This window comes from Aquila chrysaetos, chromosome 12, assembly GCF_900496995.4.
Source record: "Aquila chrysaetos chrysaetos chromosome 12, bAquChr1.4, whole genome shotgun sequence".
NCBI lineage: Eukaryota > Metazoa > Chordata > Aves > Accipitriformes > Accipitridae > Aquila > Aquila chrysaetos.
The window spans coordinates 12,865,839-12,881,252 of NC_044015.1; the positions used below are offsets into that span (position 1 = coordinate 12,865,839).

At 38.5% G+C, this 15,414-nt stretch overlaps 1 protein-coding gene across 2 annotated transcripts in view; it reads left to right on the forward strand.

The window, feature by feature from the left end:
* The window catches only part of HMCN1 (hemicentin 1), a 218,050-nt gene that overhangs the window by 150,510 nt on the left and 52,126 nt on the right, over positions 1-15,414 (forward strand). For both annotated transcript variants that reach the window (XM_030031794.2, XM_041128002.1), the window contains exons 48-58: positions 462-548; positions 945-1,136; positions 1,883-2,056; positions 3,273-3,386; positions 4,834-4,979; positions 6,887-7,037; positions 8,369-8,572; positions 9,620-9,733; positions 10,716-10,903; positions 11,469-11,565; positions 14,685-14,846. In XM_030031794.2, the coding sequence (XP_029887654.1) occupies positions 462-548; positions 945-1,136; positions 1,883-2,056; positions 3,273-3,386; positions 4,834-4,979; positions 6,887-7,037; positions 8,369-8,572; positions 9,620-9,733; positions 10,716-10,903; positions 11,469-11,565; positions 14,685-14,846 (1,629 nt within the window). The remainder of the gene's footprint in view (positions 1-461; positions 549-944; positions 1,137-1,882; positions 2,057-3,272; positions 3,387-4,833; positions 4,980-6,886; positions 7,038-8,368; positions 8,573-9,619; positions 9,734-10,715; positions 10,904-11,468; positions 11,566-14,684; positions 14,847-15,414) is intronic.

Below are 15,414 nucleotides of genomic sequence, written 5' to 3' on the forward strand. Positions count from 1 at the left end.
ATCACTTGCTGCTTTATATGGGTGATAGAACTGGTTTACAAATTTATAAAACCTGCTGGTGCATACAATCAAACTTGGCTCCACTAACAAGTCCTCATCACCATTGCCCTACTGATCATACTCAGAAATACCGCCCTACAGATGATACTCCTCAGCACCCCGAGTATCTCTCTAGCTCTGAAGATGAAGTCAGGTGAGTCCTTTATGGGTCTGTGTTCCTCTCTTGCCCTTTGTGTGGACTTGTATGGTTAAGGGGTGCAGAACAGAGTGTGTACCTGTTGTCCAGGCAGGTTGCCTCTACAATGTCTCACATCTGGACCCGTTTCTGGTAGGTCTGAGCTGTTCATTGATTGATGTGATTAAGGGAAGCATACACTGAGATATAGCCTGAGCGTGTCTTTGTTGTATTTAAATCGGTTGTAAGTAATACTTGCTGATGATGTTGTGTTGTCTGTTTGCAGTGCCTCCAGGGATTGTGGGTGAAAATAAATTGGAAGATGTGAAAGTGAAAGAGAAACACAGAGTTTCCCTAACATGTGAAGTGATAGGTAAAAGTATACAATATTACTTATATTTACTAATCAAACCCATGGTGTCAATCATCATTGGTTCTGGACAGCTTGTTTTTAATGGAATTTTCAGTTCAGTGGAATTTTTAAATTTCTGATTTAACCATGGTGCTTATAGCAGGACTAAGCACTCCTACTTATAAAGGTTGTATAAAATGTAACCAAGAGGGCAGTTGCTGTGATATTTCTTCTCTAAACGCCTGTTGAATTTAAGAGGAGGTTCAAAGACTTTAGAATACATATTCCAAAGCATCTCCCTAAAGGATATATTTTAAAAGGGCACCTGAAACTGTATTTTTCTGTTTTTCAGAAATCTTGGCATATCCTAGAGGCTATGCAACAACTAATATCTGCAATTTTCTTTACTCCATTAAGGGAACCCTGTACCACAAATCACCTGGGTAAAGGATGGGCAATCTCTAACTGATGATGAAGATCACAAGTTTCTGTCCAGTGGGCGTTTCCTGCAAATCACCAATGCTCAAGTCACTGACACAGGGAGATACACATGCATTGCATCCAATACAGCTGGAGATAAGAGCAAAAGTTACAGTCTTAATGTACTTGGTAAGACAGCTGGGCTGGCTCTTGCAGAGCAAATACTCATCTCAGGAAAAAACAGATAATCATGTTGGAATTTTGCAGTTCTTTAATTACAGCAATGCTTAAGTTGCCTGTCTACAATTAAGATTTCATAGCTTAGTAATTGATAAATAATAGTAGTTCAACAGAAACAGCAGTTCTGTGCTTCAGACAATATAGAGCTAGAAAATGCAGAGCTATAATAGGACATTGTATGAAAAGAGCAGGACAGTACATTGTCTTATTTTGATTCAAGGAAGGAGTATCTGAAAAGCACTTCAGATTGTGATCTATTCATAAAAGCTGAAACCATCTGCACTTCACTTTTTTCATGACAGTTATTGCATAATCCAATGCAAACAATGGCGAGTTTGTTTTTCACATCCTCGTTTCCTAGGCTTGTGCCTCATACCAATGTGCTGCTCACAGGATCATCAAGTAGTGGGTCTGCCAGCTGCTGCGAGAGAAGCGGTGGCTGGCTTCTTGGTGACCTGTGTTTGACAAAGGCTAAGGGTGGATGGATTCCACTGAAACGGGCTGACCATTGACTTTAGGACAAGACATAAAACCAGATGAATATTGTCTGGTTCTGGGCTTCAGTGTGCCTCATAGGAGTGCCTCCCAGCTATTTAAGGCTGCAACCAGATTCGTAGACTGAACAGGGAACAGAAAATTGGCTTTTCATAGAGGTCCTTCCTCTTTCCACTGATTAATGACTTTGTTGCTCCTAGTGTCTCCAACCATTGCGGGTGCAGACAGCCATGGAAATGCAGAAGATGTCACTGTTATCCTCAACAGCCCAACATCGCTGGTTTGTGAGGCTTACTCATATCCTCCAGCTATAATCACCTGGCTGAAAGATGGTAATCCTTTAGAATCAAACAGAAATATCCACATTTTGCCAGGTAAAATTTTTGTTGTTATTGAGAAATAACATAACACTTTATTCTTCTATTGTTTAGTTTCCTGTTACAGGTTTGTGGTTTTGAGGGGTTTTTTTGGAAAATCAAGGATATATATCTATTAAGGACAATGTTTGTACTTTTGTAGTGCTTCCCATTCCAATATTTTTTAAGTGCTTCACAATTAACTGATTATTTGCTTGTATTTTATTTGTATTCAGGTATTTATCCTTTTGTTCTGTAAATCTAAATTCATTGGAGTTAATGATGAATGGAAATAATTTGAAATTAAGTCTGAAAATCAGATGGAGAGAGATACAAACAACAACGTTAGTAAAAATCATGAGATGGAATTTTTCTAGGTCATTAGTAGTTTGCCATTTTTAATTGCTGGAGTAACTCTTACCTAGCACATTTATGGAGGTGGAAAACAGGAACAAGTTCACTGGTAACACTGAAGTAATGTAAATGAACAAGTACTTTAGCATTGTTAACCGCAAGTGTTCAGAGGAAGAATGAGATGATATTGATAGCAAGGAATTGAATTACTACATGGGGGGACAACTTCTAGGAATGCAGTCTGAAAAGACCTGCAGCCCAATTAAATAGTGACTCACCTCTGAGAATGCAGACAATTTAAGTCATAAACAAACGCAGGATACTATAGGAAAGAAATTAATGGATGTTAGTTGTAGTGGCCACTTGAAGTCCTAAATTCTACCAATTGATTCATGTTTACACTTCTCACATTGTGGTTGTTGCTTCTGTCCATTCTTCGGAGGGAGTTAAGGGCCTCTTTCTTATGAAGTACTGCACTGAAATAGAATGGCAGTTCAGAGGCTCACATCCACCGCTGTGTGTTGAATAGGCTGTTATTCCTTAGTCTTACCTATTACTCCTCCTTTCCCTTTTTCTGTGAATGAAGTGCAGAACCATAAATCACTTCTTCATATCTGAATAACTTCAAGAAATTTCTTATGCAGAACTGTTAACAAATTTTCCAAGAATCTGTAAGCAACAGGAGTTGTGATCCAAAGCACTCCTACAAATTATGGACATTTATTACACAGTATACATGGTGGTAAGCAATCAGTTCTTCATGCTTATCTAAGGGCAGAATTTGGACCAAAGGATTGAAAGTAGGCTGCAGAAGCTATTTAAGTAATTGGGAAGCAAGAGCATAACATAGATGCTATTAAAGAATGATGTCTTTTGGCAGGTGGTCGAACCCTGCAGATTCTAAATGCACAGAAGGACAACGCTGGAAGATACACCTGTATAGCCACAAATGAGGCTGGAGAAACTTTGAAACACTATGAAGTGGAAGTCTACAGTAAGGAAATACTTCCAAATTTTATTTTTTTTTCATTCTTCTATTTTTTCCCTTTGGATTGTTACCTGTCCAGGTGAACACAAGGATTTCAGTTAGTGGTTTTGTTTAGCAAACATCTGCATTAGCTCATGGCATTGCTTGAGGGAAAACACAGGAAAAGTTTGCTGTTGCATCCTTTACAAATGCTGCTGTTGGGCTAAAAATCTTTGTATCACCTGAGGGAAGATATTTAAGAAACGTTGAACTCCAGTTTCTTCTGAAATGCTTTTTTGGTAATGATTTTCAAATCAGACAAGTGCAGCACAATGGGAGATGTGAGCAGAGAATCTTGTGAGCAAAGAAACTATTCTAGGAAAAAAGGAGGAGAGGGGATCCGTAACATCTAACGGGAAACTCTCTTGAGTAAGGTAAAATGGGAGGATACTATTTTTATATCCTTCCATAAAATACCATATGCACAAAAGCTTTCCCATTTCAGGCTTCCTGTCAGCATATTGTCCTTTGAGCATTTGTGCCTAATACTCTATTTTAATGCTCAAACTCTTCATTATGAGCTTAGTCAAGCATGATTTCTCTCTCTCTCTCTCTCTCTCTCTCTCTCTCTCTAATTTCCTAGTCTGAATTGGAGTTTGGTTTGCTCCCTCACAGTAACCGTGCTGTTATTTTAATTACAATAAGTCCCTAATAAGGCCCCACTGGATTTGGAATAATGAGAAGATGGCAAAAGAGCTCATTATTGAAGTATGGCTATGTAGCAACATAACACCCCCCCCCCCCCCCCCACCACATGCCATTGCAACTGTCAGTTATTATGTTACTGTAAGCATTAGGGAGAACTTAAAATTTCCCATTGAAAAAAGAATGGAAAATGCTTTGAAAACATTTAAAATAATTTAAAAGAAATTATGAGACCAGGGTGGGGGGTAGCTTAATAATATTGAAATGTTCTGTTTTCATTCTGATTCAGAAGGAAATGAGATTTTGCAACACTGGGATTTCAACAGAATGGAAATGTTGAGTTTTGACCAGCTACTCTTGATCAACCATACATTTCTGAGAATATTAGTTTCCATTAAAATGCTTTTTAATGACTGCAGTAGACTGAACTTTATAGAATTCAAGCCAAAAACATAATAAAGTGCTATAGCTAGGTAAGGCTATAGTTGGGTTTGCATGTCTAAAACTGTTGAACACAGTGTTATATATTTTTATATATAATATGTATGCTAAAAATAGTTTAAAATACACACACACACACACACACACAGACACACATATATATATAAAAATAAAAATTCTGCTGTGGGGAAGAGGCACATTATAGAGGGAATGCACTTGCATTCCTTGAGGTTATCATCCAGGTTTTCCCTTTGTCCAGTTAATTTTGAAGTGCTGCATAAGACAGTAAGTGATGTAAGTTCCTCTCGCTCCCTTTGTTTTTGTGCAGTTCCACCCACCATTAACAAAGGGGATATCCCAGGGATGGGTGTCTCCCCTAAAGAAGTGAAGATCAAAGTAAACCACAGCCTCACCCTGGAGTGTGAAGCTCATGCCATTCCGGCTGCTGCAATCAGCTGGTACAAGGATGGACAGGCCAGTCACAAACTTAATTCCTTCTAATGTTCCGTACAGAAATAACTGTATAGTCACTATCACTGTTAATGAACATTCATGCAGCGTAACAGGCTCACTTGCACTGCTGGAGTCAGCAGGAAGTCATCTTCCCACCGTCCTGCTGGCAGGATCACCCCTTCACGCATCTTAAGACATTTGCTGTTGGCCAGACCTCTGCAGGTTGACACCCTTGCTTTTTTGTGGGTTCTTGGCAGTGCCACTGAGACATCAGTGCTGGAGTTTCCAGGGCCTGCCACTGGCCTGTGCTTTAAAGGGGGAGGGCCCTGCCTAGCAGTAGCATCCCATGGTGTGACCACATGTCCTTTTGCCATTGTGTAAAGTCCCCAAAGGCCCTATTATAGAACGGCCCCATGCTTGGTTCCTCTAAGTGCTGCCCTTGCAGAAGTTGCAGAGAGCCTCCCACTTGGTTCTGGCAGAGCTCACAAAGCCACAAAAGCATCTGGATCCTCTGCGAGGGAGAATGAGGCGTGGTTCCTGCCACATGCAGTCTTCACAACATCGGTCTGGAGGAGAAGTGGTTTGGAAGGGCGATACCACAGAATTGTACTGATGTGCAGTCTACTGGGGCCTGGCTATAAATAAAAAAGAAATGGTGCGACTCTTCTGTAAGAAAGGAGAATATAACATATCTCGCTTTAGCTGTCCTTGGTAGGGCACTTATCACGTGGCAGACTGCTGCACCTCTGCAGCTGGACCAGCCCTTGCTGGATTTACCGAGCATGCAGAAACAGCCTGGAGTCACAGGAGAGACTGTATACACCCTCCATCTGTTTCAAGCATATGCTGTAATTCTAGAACCTCCTGGGTGTAGTGATTGTATTGCCAATGAAAAATGATGTTGGGGAGAGTTGAGATGTCCCCACAGAAAGATGGTGGCTGTAAGCAGCTTGCTGCCACTGTCAGAGCAATTAATCCATCCAGCAGCTTTTTCTTAGGTTGCCCCTGGGCAAATGGCTTTAACTCACATCCATGGACTAAATTAATTGTCCCCTGCAGGCCAGGAGTTCAGTGCTGACTCCCTAATGTGTTCCATTTTCATTACTGAGAGATACAGGTTGTATTAGTGTAGTCTCTACTGTTATGTGTGATGTAAATTCTAGGGACAGTAATGTCTAATTCTGTGTATCTCTGCATTGCTGCTGCATCTGTTTTCTGTTCACACTGTGTCCTTGCTGGGCAGCAGATCCTAGTGGCTGTGTGGCTGTAGGGTGAGTTAGATTGAGTTGTTCACCTCATAGAAAACCAATAGTTTTACATGTGTAGGTTTTCCATCAGCTCATCAACTTGGCCAATTGAGTTCAGGGATTGAATTGGCCTGATTTATTCAGATGTCATGAGAGGCCTTGCTTGATGGGGATGGCATTGCTGAGGTGAAGATGCAGAGTTTCTGACAACCATGAAAAGAAGACTGCCTCCAGGAACTTGGACCTTGATCGAGCTTACTCAGGGAGGAAAAGCTTTTGGTCTGAGGGGAGGGAAGAGCAGATGAGAGGAGAGCTGGGCTGCACCGCCTGTGGCCAAGGCTGCCATCCCAGGAGCACCTAGCTTAGGACTGTGTCCTAACTGGTGACCCGCAGTAATTTAGTGTCCTAAGCAACTGCTTTCTTTGCGTAGCTTGAAAGCGGGCCTTGCTGGAAGCATTAACAAAACCTGAAGGATGTTCTGTTAGTAGTGGTATCAAAGCAGAGGAAATACCAAACCCTATATATATATATGTATACACACACACGTACTGCATTAGGAAGGATTTTGAAACAACCTGAATTTGACCAAAAGAGAGATGATATCATATTACTTCCACAAATATGGCTATTTCTAGTGTAAGTTTTGCCAAGTATTAATTTCCATGTAAAATTACGTTGCAGCCATTTAAACCAGATGATCATATCATTATCCAAACTAGTGGCCGTACTCTGCAGATTAAGGAGGCTCAGGTATCAGACACAGGTCGTTACACTTGCCTGGCATCCAACATTGCTGGAGAGGATGAAGTGGAATTTGATGTAAATATACAAGGTAAACAGAGTTCAGATAATAAAATTCTTCTGATAGCCTCCTTTTCTAATGTTGTGGGATGTTGGAATTCTTTATAATTTTGTATCCTTTGTACCTGCTTGGTCTAATCCAATACTTTTGTGTTTTGTGTGATTTTTATTTCAGGTATATTTTGCTCATCTTTAAGAAATACACTATTTGATTATTCTTTCTTTCATGTTTTGTGACATATGCAGTGTTTCTGAAGTCAGTGGAATAACATAGTGTCGTGGTTTAACCCCAGCCAGCAACTAAGCACCATGCAGCTGCTCACTCACTCCCCCCCCCCGCCCCAGTGGGATGGGGGAGAAAATTGGGAAAAGAAGTAAAACACCTGGGTTGAGATAAGAACGGTTTAATAGAACAGAATAGAAGAAACTAATAATGATAATGATAACACTAATAAAATGCCAGCAGTAATAATAAATAAAAGGATTGGAATATACAAATGATGCACAGTGCAATTGCTCACCACTGCCGATCGATGCCCAGTTAGTCCCCGAGCGGTGATCCCCTGCCTCCCCCCCGCCCGCCAGTTTATATACTAGATGTGACATCACATGGTATGGCATACCCCGTTGACCACTTTGGGTCAGGTGCCCTGGCTGTGTCCTGTGCCAACTTCTTGTGCCCCTCCAGCTTTCTCGCTGGCTGGGCATGAGAAGCTGAAAAATCCTTGACTTTAGACTAAACACTACTTAGCAACAGCTGAAAACATCAGTGTTATCAACATTCTTCTCATACTGAACTCAAAACATAGCACTGCACCAGCTAATAGGAAGACAATCAACTCTATCTCAGCCAAAACCAGGACACATAGTAACTCTGATCTTCCTCTAAATGACATGAAAAAGTTTTAATTTTGCTTAAATTAAGACGTCTTATTCTATTTATCTCTTGAGTAGTACTTAGAGGCCCCAGCCATAAGCATCCTGTTGGCCTACACGCTGTGTGTAAATGCAAGAGAACAATCATTAGCCATTTCTGAAAACTTAGACAAAATTAGAGCTTGAGTGAAACCAGATAGCTTACTATTTAAGTATTATTGTTGATTAATACCCTCTGTGTTTTGTTATCAGGTCTTCTTGCACTGTTATTTATTAGCGTTCAGAAAATATTAGATTGCTCAATTGTTCATTCTAATGAAAAGAACTAGAATTTTCCTGGGTAATTTAAGTTGGGGAAGAGGTTAATTTAATACACTTAATTTTTATTGCTGCTATTTAACAATTACAGTATCTTTTAATTTCTTGACTTTAAAACTAGCTATTTCTGCTGTAAAATTCTAACATTTTCCCCCTCCTTGGTTGTAGTTCCTCCTAGTTTCCAAAAGCCTTATAAAGAATGGGAAGCTGGTAACACAGTAGATACAGGAAGAGGTGGAGAAAGTAAAGATGTGATCGTCAACAATCCCCTTTCACTGTATTGTGAGACTACTGCTGTTCCTCCTCCAGTTCTGACGTGGTATAAAGATGGCTATCCTCTGAGCTCTAGTGATAAAATACTAATATTACCAGGTGAGTATTAAAATGTCACTCTCTCAAGAAATGGTGTTAGTGCTAGTATTTGTATAGTAATAACAAATTTTTCCCCTTCAAAACACTGCTTTAATGTTCTTTTCGGACTTTCTTGACGGGCAATGTTTCTCTCCAGTCCTTGGACTTAAGCTGTTTCCTTCTTTCATTTATAAAGTAGTCCCTAAAATGGTGTGAATGTGACCATTTAACTTTCATATGACGTGTTGAAAAATAAAATACAACGATGATACCTTCTCTCTGACGTGTTCCTGATTTATTTCCTTATTAAGTTTTGCTTTTGCAAAATCATAATTGGAGTAGAAAAGCCTCTTAACCAGGGAGTGAGGCATGGAAATAATGTTTTCAGCAAAAAAAAATGGCCATGAGCTCCTTCTTAACCTCATAGGGGAAAGGGAAAGAGGTGCTTATAACGCTGAGAGTACAAAAAGGGAGCCTTTCTGTGCAGAGGATGTGTTTGGGATGGTATGTGTAAAGAAGGGCAGTGGTGGGGATAATGTATTTTTGTCTATCTATTGCTTATCTGTTGGGAGACCAATGACAACCACTCCCAAAATGTACTCCTAATATGTCCTCTCTTTATGAAGCTATTTATGTGGCTATGCTTGAAATGAGGAATAGAGTGAACAGTACCTATAAGCCTCAGAAGTAAATTTTTTCAGTTTGGAACAGCTTTACCAGAATATTCTGTGCTTATTTACTTTTGCCTAGTAGTTCTCTGTCACCTTGCTGAGAAATATTTTTATTTTTAATTGAAGGTTAATGTCTGGCTGTATATGGCTGAAGAATATTATTCCTTTATGTGGAATTAATTACTTTTTTCTAACATTTCAGTATGAACATTGCTGATTCCAAGTATCTGCCAGTAGAAAAAGTAGCTAGGAAGTAAAAGTCTTTAGTTACTTATAATTCAGAACAAATGCTGACCATTCATCAATTTGCTTGCTCAGGTGTCTAGTGAGATGTGGTGTGGAAATGATGGAAACTGCTTGATGCTGCATTTAAATCTTGAATGCACTTTCCTTCCAGGAGGCCGAGTGTTGCAGATTCCACGGGCACAGGCTGAAGATGCTGGGAGATACATGTGTGTGGCAGTAAACGAAGCTGGGGAGGATTCCATTCATTACGATGTCCGCGTGCTCTGTGAGCTTTCCTGCTTTCCTTTTTCTTTTCAGTGACAAAAATAGAGTTCTGTGGAAACTAGTGAAGCTTCGTAGTCCAGATTTACTTAATGTTTTTACAGTTTATAAATTCTGCATGTTTGTAAACTATGAAATTAATGTGGTTATAAAAGGTGCTAGAGTGTTGTAGAAGTATACAGAATTGCATGAAAGTAGTATTAACGTTGTTAGTTCGGTATGTTTTCAGGTTATTGTTACAGGAGCTCAATTGTGTTACCCCTATCACGCTTCACCAGAAACAAAAGTATATGTAGAAATCCAGGTTTTATCTTGGTATCTCTTGTTCCCTATCCAGTTTCCAATTCAAACTTCTGACCTACTAGACTTTTCTCTCTCCTTATTTTGGTCATAATTTTCTAAAATACCTGCAGAACTCCCAAAGGCTTAAGGGAATTGATGATTTAGATCAACCATTGAATGCCTGCAGAGTCCATTTTGTATGATCTGTTTACAAACATTACACAGAAGGCTTTTGTATACTGCTTGCATTGTCTGTTGATGTACTCAAGGTTTTTGCCTTGGGAGATGTTTATTTTTTCACCTCTATTTCTCTATCTACCACTGAAAACACTGATTTATTGTTAGGAAGGGGTCCTGCCTTGGAAATCCTCTTTTGTTCTGACAACAAAGAACATGATAGACTAACTGGAAAATGAGTTTTCAGCTCTTCTTCTTTACAGCCGCTGTGAATAAGCGTAGTACTCATGTAGTCCTTTAAGTTATACTGATTTGTTCCAGCTGAACTACTCTTGGGATTTTACTATCTTTCTCTGTATTCACTGAAGATTTCACTACTTTCTTCTAAAAATCCAATCTAAAGGATTGGTCTGCAATCTTAAAAAAAAACCAAAACCCCAACAAACCAAAACAAAACCCACAACAGAACAGAAAACACTGAGAGGTACTAAGTCACAGTATTCTTACCACATTTTGCTCTTTTGTAGTACCACCGTCCATCACTGGTGCTGATGGTGATCTGCCTGAAGAAGTGACTGTGCTTGTGAACAAGGTTGCAGTGATGGACTGTGTTGCAAGTGGCAGCCCTTCTCCAAGTATTACCTGGCAAAAGGATGGCCATCTCCTAGCAGAAGATGACAAACACACATTTTTGTCTAATGGAAAGAGGTTACAGGTAGCTCTTCGTGAAAAACTGATTTTTAACATCACAAACACAAGCTGCCAATAAAGACAAAACTGTTTAGATTTGCTGAGTGTGCGATTCTGAATTTTTTTTTTTCTACAGGGTGCTGCAAACCTAAGGAGTTTTTGTCCCTTGTTCCTGTCCTTCAGCAGCTGCTTCTCACTCCTGTGTAGTTCCCTCAGTTCTGCTGACCCAGCTGTTTGTCGGGTCACGCTGTGAACTGCATCAGTGAAATCACTTGGTTTAAAATAATGTTGACTTTTGTGGAGGACAACCTGTTGCTGTCAGTTTTGTCCAAGTTTCTCTAATAGAGTTTAATTATTGCAAAATGTACTACATTTTTCTTTTTTCTTTTTTTAAGAAAATAGTGTATTCTGAAGAACTCCCCCTTCCTATCAATGAATTAAATTGGATGAAGCTATTAAAACAAAAAAAAGACTATTAAAACAAAAGAAAGCTGAGCTTAATTGTCTCCACTTGGTTCTTTGACTGTAAGTTGTCTTATATATTAGCTCAACAACCATCTTTTTTTTTCCTCCCCCTCTCCCGCCCTTAGATTTTGAATTCCCGAATAACAGATACTGGCAGGTACGTCTGCATTGTGGAAAACATAGCTGGAAGTGCCAAGAAGTATTTTAACGTAAATGTTCATGGTAAGTACAATAATCCATAATTTTCTGATTGTATTCTTTCAAACATTAGTTTAGCTTGAATATGTTAATTTTAGCAGAGTGCTTAGGCACATACTTAGCTTTATGCATGTAAGTCATCTTTTTGGGTGTAATGGAGATTCTGACGTACCAGAAATCAAATGTAAGTTTAAAGTACCTTGGCAACACATGGCTTTTGATACCACATGGCTTTAGCTCCCTTATATGTATTCCACATAGGTGGAAATTATTATTGAGGGAGCCTTGTGTAGTGGCTCTGTGTGTACACTGTGTAGGGGTTGCTAAGCCCTGAAATCATGAATTACAAACAGGTTGGATTATAATCTGTTTCAATATGTTCATAAAATGCATTTTCCAAGAAATTTAATGATTAGAAAGCATTAAACAGAGTTACAGCATTATGAAAGCTTACTTTTTAAAAATTTACCCTTTAAGATTCCTTTCTGTTCTCTATTTTTTGTTTTGTTGTGGAGTTAGAATAGGGTTAAAATAAATTTTGGCCTTCAGCGTCACAAGTCTAAAACAAATATGATCAAGAAATTAAGACATTTTCCATTATTTAAAAAAAACAGTCTCTCCCGTCACTTTCCCTTACCTCTCCTGATAGATTCAGAAAATCACGGTATCTCTAATTAACATTTCAGAGTAAACCCTAATTTCCCCTTTTACCCACTCTTCATTCCACCACTTTCAGCTTTCCATTCTGAATTGAAGATCAAATAAGCATTATTCCCACAAATTCATCTCCACCATTACATTTTAAAACGTACCAAGGAACACTGGCAGCTACATCTTTATCTGCTTTCACAGTATGATTTGGAGACTTATATCACAGTCTTCTACATATGATCGGTTTCCATTTTCACATCCTTGTTAGCTAGCTAATCTTATGTATTACATACTAGCTAGTAAACCAAGTGCTGTCTTCTCTCTCTCTCACTTAAATATAGTACCAGCATCCCAGGAATCTGATGATTCAGGTTATTACATACAGAAGAAATAATTTTTTTTCTCATTCACACATGCAGAAAATTTACATACTAAATGAAACAAATTTATAATGCTTTTTTCCTACTCGTAATACAATAAGCCAAAAATAGATTGTCATGGGAAGAATTTGCCTTGGAGTCATTCTCTGAGAAGTTATTTTCTTTCAGTGGAGTCTATCCAGATTTCCTGATGTTTGAGTTTTGTTTTTAGATCAAAATATTTTGCTTTTCTTGACATTTGTGTTATAATTAAAACTTCCTGTCTTTAAAATATTTGTTTATAATAACTATTGTCTAATACTACTATTTTAAAAGAAATATTTGAGTGAAGCTTGAATTCTAGCTCAACAGTATTACCAATTTAGTTCTATTATTCTCTGTGAATGCAGTTTCATTTGAAAAATTAGACTATAGCTGTTCAGGAAAGGACCATGCAGGGTGAAGCACTGATGAAAATGCATTATCACTAAGCAGCATGATCTTTGCTTTGTCAGTGTCAAAAAAAGGTTATTTTCCAGCATTTTTGTATGTTTCTAATGGAACTGCTTTCATAAATTTAAATAAAATATTAAAGATGATGCTTTTTAGTAAGTTGAAAAATTCACTTCTTGTCTCAAAGGTGAGTAATAAAACTAAAATAAAACCTTCTAAAACATTGAATATAAGCATCCAGTTTTAAAATCACAGCCCCTAACCTAATATATAGGTTATATATAAATCTCAACCCTTACATAATAAATAGGTAATTTTCACGCTGAATACTAAAACTGAGCCCATTACTGCACCTCTATGCACATACAAATACATTTGCATATGCAGATGACCTGTGGTGCATTTGTGAGTGCTTTGTGCATGCAGTGGGGGCTGCAGAATTTGAAATCTACCATTTACATAGTTGAAGCAAAGTTCATTAAAAGGTAGCACAGATTTGTCCCTGTATATTAAATTGCCCACTGTCTTGCACTGCCAATAATCACATCTGGGGGAAAGTAACTGTAAAAGTAGATAAATATAAATGACTATAAAATGTCATCAGATCAGAATTCTCCCATTTATTCAGTGAACCATTTTATGCTCATTATCAGGGAAATAACCTTCAGTTATTCCAAGCTGAAAAATATGGACTGAATTCACCCATTTACATTGACTCCTCTTGTTTCTGCAGTGCCACAGAGGAGCAATAAACTTGGCTTAATGACTGTTTTGTGTCATTCAAGTGACAGCAGCTGGAGTATTTTTGGTGGATATGGTCCAAAATACTTTAACATTTCTGTCTTTGAAGAAGAGGATTCCATGTGTTCTTTGGAATGATTTTTCTACCCAATGGAGCCAAGAACATGCTTTTGCTTTCCTCTTAAGCGTTTTATATATCCACACTGCAAAAACATGGAAACTAAAACTTGGGGTTTATTAAAAGGAAGAGATTTACAGCTATTTCATTTTAAATAGTTCTTTTAGAAAGGTCAAATGTCAAAATATTCTTGTATTTAAAAATACTGGGACTTGTAAGCTTAAAAATGCACCCCTTAGAGCAATGCTTCCATGCCAGAATTTTAAACTGCTTAGCTCACTATTAAACAACAGGTTTGTCTGGTTAACAAAAGAACTCTGAACTGTAACAGAAGGAATCATTTTTCGTTCTCTGTAATGAGAAAATGGACTATTTCAGAAAGAATAGGAGCAATACAATATCAGGAAGAAATGATACTTAGTCATACTACATATCCTGACAAGGTAAATGTAATCAGTCCTGCCTTACATAGCAAATGTCCTATGAGTACAGCATTTTAAAATTGATAGTGGATTGGTCAGGAACTGCAGGACCTCTTATAGGTTGATTAGCCTTCCCAACCTCAAACACAGAAGGATTGCAAATGAAACCATTGAAATTTTCGTGAATTATAGGAACAGGAATGACCATTAGATTGGCTTCAGTCATATTTCCAGATGCATCCAAAAAGCAGCAGATCCATTCATAGGATGTGAAAGATTCTTGCAACTTGGTCCTTTGGCAAAACTCAGCAATTCAGCTTTATTTTAGTAAATCAGGATCTTGTGGAATATTGTTTGCTGATGCTGTGATAGATACTGTTAATGTATCTCTCTCTGCAGTTCCTCCAACTGTTGTTGGTACTAATCCTGAGAATTTGACTGTGGTGGTGAATAATTTCATCTCTCTGACTTGTGAGGTCACTGGCTTTCCACCTCCTGATCTCAGCTGGCTCAAGAATGGAAAACCTATCAGTTCGAATACCAACACTTTTATTGTGCCTGGTGAGGAATCTCAGCTATTTCTACAGTCTTTGGACTCAACTTCTGTCTGTTTTGTCTTGATAAGGACCATGGCCACTATTTATGGAGCCAGTATGTTCTTAGTATTGCTCCAGTGAGTAGACAAGACACTTGGCCTACTGCGTTTAATAATTTCTTGGCTGTTGGGTGTGTTCACTTTTTTAAAGAAAACTGGCTCAGACTGAAAGCACTGAAATAAACTGTGTGGAAAAGACTAGAGGGCAAGTCACATAACAGAGGTGCTCTGATATAGGTATTGATCAAAGTTGAGTCACTTTGACTCAGCTTCCAAAGAAATGATCAGAAATTGTGACAGAGGGTAAGATAAATTCTGCTGGCTTAGATGACAAAAAGTAAAAAGCTTCCCATTGACTTCAGTGGGAAACTGGATTAACCCTGCTGAACTCTTAGGAAGAAATCCTTGTATTCTGAGGTCTCCTTAACCATCTGAAGTTCCTCACTAAATAAGGTCCATGAGTGTCTGTGTCATTTCTGCTCCCGCTGCTTATCTTCAGCCCAGGGTATCAAGTGAAGATCACTTGTGTGTTGC